General features: G+C 39.5%; 1 protein-coding gene across 1 annotated transcript in view; it reads right to left on the bottom strand.

The window, feature by feature from the left end:
• LOC139135698 (EF-hand calcium-binding domain-containing protein 12-like) overlaps positions 1-4,604 on the bottom strand; it is a 9,507-nt gene extending 4,903 nt beyond the window's left edge. Inside the window, exons 1-3 of the mRNA XM_070703327.1 lie at positions 4,092-4,604; positions 1,458-2,035; positions 948-1,043 (exon numbers count right to left, since the gene is read on the bottom strand). Coding sequence (XP_070559428.1) covers positions 948-1,043; positions 1,458-2,027 — 666 coding nt within the window. The 5' untranslated portion in view covers positions 2,028-2,035; positions 4,092-4,604. The remainder of the gene's footprint in view (positions 1-947; positions 1,044-1,457; positions 2,036-4,091) is intronic.
• Positions 4,605-8,578: the final 3,974 nt, after the last annotated feature.

Genomic DNA, 8,578 nt, shown 5'->3' on the forward strand with positions numbered 1-8,578 from the left:
ACTACGGTATGCCCAGTTTCCCTCTAATGAAAGCAGTTCACGTACGTACACGACGTCAAACCCTGCAGCAGGGCAGGTATAGATTTTCTGTAGCGTGTAAAAATTTTGGACAAAAATTGGCAATTTTTACAATGATAACAGCCTATTGCGATAAACAAGGGACGTATTATGCAATCATTATCATTGCAATGGTAACCGCACTGCCCACCTTCCACTTGCAAGCTGAAAACTATAGCGTTCCGTCTAAAAACTGGCAATTTTTGAATCTAATTATTGACACAGGGGGCGCTCTTCTATAATTAAATCCCAGCATTCTTTGCGTATGCCCCCGTTCATATGCACGACAGTTTTCTACCTTTATCTATATTAACAATATTTTGTATCAGCGACAAGGTGCATAATAACATTTACTGGCTAATAAAAGAGGTATGTTTTATAAAAGGCATGTTATATAATGGTAATTTGTTTCGTTTTTGTTTATTTACGAGTACTCAAAAAAAAAAACATGGCGGCGCCCATGAAAGAAGGGTACACTTCCGGTTACTCGCATAGTATATTATGAATTAGCGCATGCGTAGTCAGTAAGCCGCTGGCGCGACTATTACTTGTCAACTGCTCTCGTGTCATGCTGACATCTTCCTGTGATGGTGACCTCAAATAAAATTGCTTTTTCTTGTTTTGGTATTCTTAGTGAAATTGTGCGTTCGTTAACTTTTGAAGCAAACTTCGAGAAAAATCGACGTGTAAATATTCGATGTTATCAGATAGGAGGCGGACTTTAATGTATCTCTCCATTACCATTTTGTTATCAACACTAATCCTTACATCGAGTACACCTGCTGCAGTGACAGCTATGTATGGTTCTCGTACTTGCAATTGTTGTCCAGTGGAATACAATAAATTCTTGAAAATCGGGAGAGTTTCATGATAGAAATTATCAAACTTACACTCCGGTCGTACAAGCTGCTATCGAAGGAAATCTCCGACAGAATGTCTTCCGGGGGAATGGGCACGTCAGTGTCATAAATATCGACGAATTTCACCTGGAAATATGGACGAAGTTCTTTCATTACGATCATGATTACTTTGAAAGATGCAAAAAATATGAAAACGTGACACATGGAAACACAGTAAAGAGTAAATGTCACTTGCTCATGTTAGAACGTTCGACATTGCATAATCTTTGCAGAATGAATACATATTTTGTGCGTGATCTACCCTTCATCCATCTCCTCCTACTTATCGCCATACTAATCCTAATCCTTATCGATATCATCCTTATTGTCGTCGTCGTAATCATCATCATCATCATCATCATCATCATCATCTAACTACAACAATAACAATAACGACAATAATGATTACAAATATTATTATTATCATTGTGTTTATCTGTGTATCTATGTATTTATTTGTCAATTCCCCCCCCCCCAGGTTAACCTGCCACAAAAACTAACCTCTGACACTTCCGCGTCATCGTCGCTTCGTTCGCTTCTCGTTGCCAACTGCTTTCTATAATACTTTCGCTCTATGGGACTTTTGCTTGGCTTCCTCGATACCCACTGAAATGAACAGTCATCTAATTGCTCGAAGCTTTTTCGGAAGCCCCTTCGATCCTTGAGCCAAGGGCTGTAAACTTCTCGTCTCTGGTCCATTTTCTGTTGTTCGAGTTCTCGTTTTTGCTTTTCTCCCATCGGCGGGTACGTCTTGCTGTACTGCGTTTTCATTTTATGTGGAGGTGTTTCGGTGTTTCTCGAAGGTGTCCTGTCAACTTGTGAAAAACGTTCTGTGGTGACGTCATACCGTCTGATTGGAGGGGTTATTTTTTCCATCGGCGGGGCGATGATTATTCGCTTTCGATTTCTAGGTTCTCCCCAAATCTTCCATTCCGTTCGGATTGCTTTAGTCTTGGCAAGATCCCGTTGCTTGTACAACTTAATCTGTTCTTCCAACGGCAGGAAATCAATGTTGTTGGGATTGAAGAGCCGCTGGAGCCCAAAATCAGCCCATGCGTCGTCTGTCATCATCTTTGCTCCTTGAAATTCAAACGAACAGAGAACTATGCATTTAAAAGGCAAACATTTTCTGATATCGAGCGCACAATTGAAGCCGCCGAGTAATGTATGATACAACAGCGACTTGATATCTTGGAGATTCGGTGTTATGTGATTGGGTGACAACATCACCGGCTGGGTGACGACAACGTGTGATATGCTAATTAGGACGCTTAAGTCCCAACCCATGGACATGCGCTCCAGATTGTCTGTGAAATCTCAGTTGATCATGCATGCCGTTTTTGAAAGTCTGAATCAAAATGAGTAATATGATCTCTTAAATATTGACTATGCCACAGGGGACTTGGCATCAATTATGGGAACTGAGGTCGGAAAATGCGTACAAGTCTCTACATAGAATTCAAAAAGTCCGCCGGACAATTTTTGTACTTTCTTCATTTCAGACATTTATTTCTACTTAGCACAGGTCTAAATCACCAATTTATTTTCGCCCTAGCATTAGAATTGAAAAGTTCAGAAGGACTCAAGCAACGCGAGCGTTCTTTTATATCGAATAACAATGTACACTTTGTATAATAATGCACCAGACCAAGAGCAAAATATACGTCGTCATATACACATTGAAAATATAGTTCATTAACAAAGAGGAGCGTGGTGCGGGCTTTAGGTTGGCACTGTCTATACAGAAATTCACATTTGTACCTTTACCACAAGGTAATTTAAAAAAGATCATGATTCATAGGCCATAAATGCGTTTTGACTGGTCATGCAAAATTCACTTCCCCGTCAAAAGTTCCTTGAAGAAGAATGATAATCTATTTGCTTCTTTACGGCACACAAGTCACTGAGTCCAGTTCCATGTGAACTATATGGCAATTATCCTTTCAACGTTTTGTCGTGTAAAGTGTTTGTTGACAATTTTTCTATGTGGCAAAATTTACGCATTTAAACTTTTTCACGGAGATTCACGTAGACTAATCGTTGTTGCATTTTAAGAAAGCTGGAACAGTACTTTATACATATGAATGTTTGTGTACCAATATAGATGTCGTACAACCGATGTGAGCAACCGGATTGAGAGGCGAACACGATAAGATGACCTTGGTTGACCCGGCACAGAAAGACAGGAAGAGGACGCCAAGTGATTGGTCAGTCCCCGACGATAAGTCTTCAGTCGAGTGCGGCACCTAGGCAACGCCTCTACACTATGCGGGTAATCAAACAAAGCACTCAAGGGTGGCCGGGCGTTCGCGGCGACGGCTGATCCCTATTAATACGATGCCCCTTGAAATTACCCATTAAAACAATTATTGATCTCATAGGACGATTTTTCAGTATCGATGCAAGGGTGTGAGGAGTTGTTGTCACCTTAACAACAACATAAAGCAATGTCTTGCCTTTTCGATATCACAAGACTTCTTCAACAGACACGCTTGTAATTGATTCGTTGGATACCATGGACAGTGAAACGACCAGATAGCGTGTTCAGTGCTGTGATTGAAAAGCAAAGGGTGCGACCCCTTTCACGACCTTCAAACAGTCCGCTATTCATTTTATCGGACGGATGGCTTTGGTTATTCCTCTGACAATGCTTTGTTCATTTCTCTGATATATGTCAACGCCAAAACGTCGCCAACAACGTAATTTAAAATGTCGGGCCTTTCTCTGTAATGTTGACGACATTTGCGCATTGCCTATTATCTGCAACTCAGAATCTGTATGTTATGACGTACTCAAAATCCATCATGGGATTTGTTCCAAATCACAACATAACGGGTTAGTAGACAACAAAGAACCTCTTCATGGTACTGAACACAGTTTCGCGATGCTTTTTCCCTTTGTTATGAACAGCTTTCTACGACGAAGGCATGCGTAGATATCAGACCGTCATAGGACCCGTGGCTTTCCAACTCTACGAAAGTAGTAGAGGATCACACATATCAATATCAATCGACCTGACAACACAATGACGATTTAGAAAGCACAAGAGAATCGGTTTGTCTTGGCAAAGGATTGTGAAAGCACTCGGCTTTGAGTCAACAGACCGAAGATACAAAACAAACAGTCAAAGCTTACCTGAGAATACCGCCAGCTTATAGCTGACTATAGCCCAGGATTATGCAGATACGAAATCGATCTTTGACAGATTGAATCAAATTTGTATTCGGCTGGCAATTTTCTCCTGTCACTGGCACGAAGTCCGAAATATTATACGACTTTAGAATAGTTCACTGACCATAATCGATGTGAAATTTGTGTTATTGTAGCGAGATACCCAGCAACAACGGTTCCCTTGATCGTCCGATGCTCCGCAACAGACGACCAGTACGGTCGTTTTCGACTCCAATACGGCCAGGTCGCGGAATCTTCAAATTCTACTGTACACTGGATAAGAGAGTCACCACAGTTGCTGTACAAAAAACGGGTTCGTCGTCTGTAATGAGAGATAAAATTCAGTAGTGGACATTCCTATGATTTCCACTCGTCACCTTCTGTCCTGGTTCAGTCACGGTGATGGTCGTCACCACAGTTTGTTATCCGTGCTACGAACGGCCGTGTAGGGACAACCAATGGTGCACTGTGGGTAAACTGCGCTCCGACACGCACGAACGCGAATTGAACAAACACATCGGACAGTCAACAAGATCATAGGTAGCCGTTACATAAGGGTGTCGGAAGGTAGGCGAAAACGAAAATTGGGCCAATTCTTTCCACAGTGATTTATCTTTTGAATAGCGTTTTAAGTCAATATACATATTGAATAATAAGTTTAATAACACACGTCGTTGTGCGCAAAATTGACATACCTTAGGTTGGGAATCTCACGTATTATATGACAATTCCCAACTATATTATAAAGTGATGCAAAGATTGCCACACGCTTTGACTCTTTTCATGACAAGTTGCGTCATTTGAATATTATTATTATTGTCATCAAAGTAAAGTGAACATCCATTGTATCATTGTTTTTGACAATCATAATTACGCCATCATAGCCAACACGAGTACTATACCGTAGCAGTGCCCACATGGGCAACGCAGACTGGCCATCAAATCTGTAACGCCAACATACCAATGAAAGTACAGAATAGCACAGCTAATATTTAAACACTACAGTTTACAGGGTATTGTTACCTTTTGCCACTCACATGGGCCCTCTTATTTCTAAGTTTAGTGCCTTCGTTGTGTGACAGTATTGTTTCATCGTCTCATCAATCACTTCTAATTCTCCTGGTGTCTCTCCTTTTTCTGAGCTTTGGCGAAAAAGTAAACACAGAGCAATAGATACACACGGCCTTTTCAGCAAGAGAAGAGCTCCTGAGATTGGTAAATGATCTTGGAATTTGTTACGTAGTTTTCCTTTGAAGCTTTTGTTGCAGTTTGTGATTTGGATAAGAAGGGATGACTCGAAATTGTTGGTCTGCTATGTCACCTTCATGATACAGGAACTATTTTTAAATTATTGCATGATCTCTTTATTGTATGTATGTATGTATGTATGTATGTATGTATGTATGTATGTATGTATGTATGTATGTATGTATGTATGTATGTATGTATGTATGTATGTATGTATGTATGTATGTATGTATGTATGTATGTATGTATGTATGTATGTATGTATGTATGTATGTATATGTGTGTGTGTGTGTGTGTGTGTGTGTGTGTGTGTGTGTGTAGGTAGGTAGGTAGGTAGGTAGGTATGTATGTATGTATGTATGTATGTATGTATGTATGTATGTATGTATGTATGTATGTATGTATGTATGTATGTATGTATGTATGTATGTATGTGTATCTATGTGTGTATCTATTAATCTGTTTTTCTAGCCGAATGTTGCTCTTTACGGTAAAATATTATTATAATCATCATTACATTTTTATTTCAGATTATAAAAATCCAATAAATAAATCGCATTGTAGAAGAACACTCTACTTTGGAAAATAATGTGTAAAGGGGAAACTACCTCTCTACCACATTAGTTCTGAGTATATGTCACATGTGCCACATCTCTGACTTCGTTTTATTTTTTCATTGTATTCATTTGATCTTACGCATAATGACCACCCGGACATTACAAGTCAACCGACCACTTCACTTTGACCCACTAGAATTTGGGTATTTGAATGAGATTGGCATGAAAACTAAACCACAGACTTGTCGTGCTTTACAATGAAGCAGCCTTTGCATCTTCAACTCTGGCGATCTTCACTGTCCGAGTTGAAAATTAAGTAAACGTCGGGAGCGGCCCTTTATTTCTCGTTGCTTGACGATACAGTAATTCTTTGAAGGTAATTAATCATTTCCAGTGACAGAGGAAACTGCTGGTGAACATTGAAATGTGCAGGAAATATTAAATGGCAATGGTTGGCACTCAAATGTTGCCATATCTACATCATTGAGACAGATTAAATCAGAGTAGAAAATCACGGCCTGATGAACACCTACGCTATTTAAACACTTTTTTCTCTGGCATAGCTGAAGTATTATGGTTTTCGTATCATACGCCTTCTGAATAATCTTTACTTCGCTTCAAGAAGAACAAATATACAGCCAAACGGAAAAATCACGCAGGTGCAACGGACTATACCGGCAACTCAGCATGCGCAGAATATCAGAAAGGCCCTGTTATGCTCTGGGGATATTTTTCGTTATTTTTATGCATTAGGGTCACATGATTTGCTTTTCCCCTTTATTAAAATAGCTCGTTATTCCTAAGTTGTCATTCTCCGGCTTCTCAAAATTCAGATTAATCGATTTGAAAGGTTAATTGTAACGGCTTGTAGAATCGACAGCGTCATAAAAGTACATTTACGATAATCATGACTCATGCTCTGATGAGAGAAGTCTAAATCAAAAATAAACACGATGCTTTGCATGTCGACAGTCTTTGATGACATGAAAAAGCAATAACAGACAGTTGACCCTTGACCTCAATGTGAGGTTCATGAAGGATATCTGCCCCGATTCCCTTTGCCTCATTACATATTAAACGAATATGTTATGAGACATGCGCACTAGGACTGTCATGTATCGGATGAGGCATTCGGAAGTTGTGTTATCAAGGGTCGAAAACTACATTGTTTTCTCAGTGAAAAATAAAGAGTGTATGAATATTTATACTTTTTATCCGGGAGATAAGATAGAAGCTGAATTATCTCAATCTAACATTTTTGTCTACGTCTGAAAATAGTTATGTCGATGTGTCCGTGGATTCTGGCGCATAACTTTAAATATCAAATAAATAGTCACCACTCAGCAGTAATTTCCAATCGACAGGTGATGCCGCCCACGAGATGAAATATTTCATCAGTGAGTGGGCTGAAAAGAGTAATAGGAGTGAAAAAGGTCGCGTGGCGAGCACAACGCAACTCGGCTGTTGATGTCATTTCTCACAGCGATTCGGTTTTTAAAGATCAACGTGTATTCAGGGCCAAGAATGCTGCATTTCATTGCCAAGAACATTAAACGAACTACAACTCAGGCAGTATGTAGAATTCTTCAATAAATTATTCAAGTATCTCAAGAATTTCTAGCACGACAGCTGTAAGAGGTGACTCAACGTACATCTTCAGGTAATTATGCATCAGACAGCGATGACATCATGCCTTATTTCGTGTTGTGTTAGGCTTGCGGCTGTGTGCATTTTGAGTGAAATCCATCATATTGTATCGTTTTATATTTCTATTGACTTTGCAAAGTGACTCATTCAACCAAATTTTCCTTTCGTTTTATCTTTGCTTTCAACTCAAGGAAGCTCACTGTCGGTGATTGAAACCAGGATGGCATGGATGTGGAGATAGAGATTTATCCTTTTCTTTTCATGACATTGACTTTTTGCACGTAAGATGGGCCCATATCATCCAGGCACCTCATGACACTAAAATGGGAAAACCCCGATTCCCTCCCTGCGTGCATGGCCTGGCCAGTGTGTTGAGAAGATAAATGTACGTGTTGCTAACTCTATACTTTACGCTCTTCAAAGTCTTTCATTCCTTCATGAACAAAAGGGAGATCTGAAAAATTGAGAATTTACCCAACAAGAAAGCTAACCCTTTCATATTTACTTTAGCCAAAATACGAACTTGTATTTTAACGTAGAAAGCACCCAGGAACAGATATTCGGACGCACATATAGTTTAATTCCTTTCGGGTCTACCACTTCAGGGGGTCTCGTTTAAAAGCTCTCGGACTAAGTCTTAGGTTTTTTGAAAATCGAAAAATTTATTTTTGTCCGTAGAGTTGAAGTATGGATGGTGGCCATGTTGAATTCCGAACATCGGTAACTCTTATACTAGGAAATTTATTTCTCTTGTACCAGAATTCAATACACGGAGACCCCTGATTTTGAAAGAGAATGGTATAGAAGGTAGTAAAAATGCTTGATCTTACATTTTCGTGGCGCTTACTAACTTAGGCCTAACACAAGTCATTTCCCGTCTTATTGGAGCATTAGGAGGCGTATTGGAGTTGTCGCTCTCTCATTTCATTCATTAAGTAAATAGATTTGCAATGATCAATTTGGAACTGTAAAAAACTTTGCATCTGTTCCTTCGAAATT

Source organism: Ptychodera flava, chromosome 6 (genome assembly GCF_041260155.1).
Source record: "Ptychodera flava strain L36383 chromosome 6, AS_Pfla_20210202, whole genome shotgun sequence".
NCBI lineage: Eukaryota > Metazoa > Hemichordata > Enteropneusta > Ptychoderidae > Ptychodera > Ptychodera flava.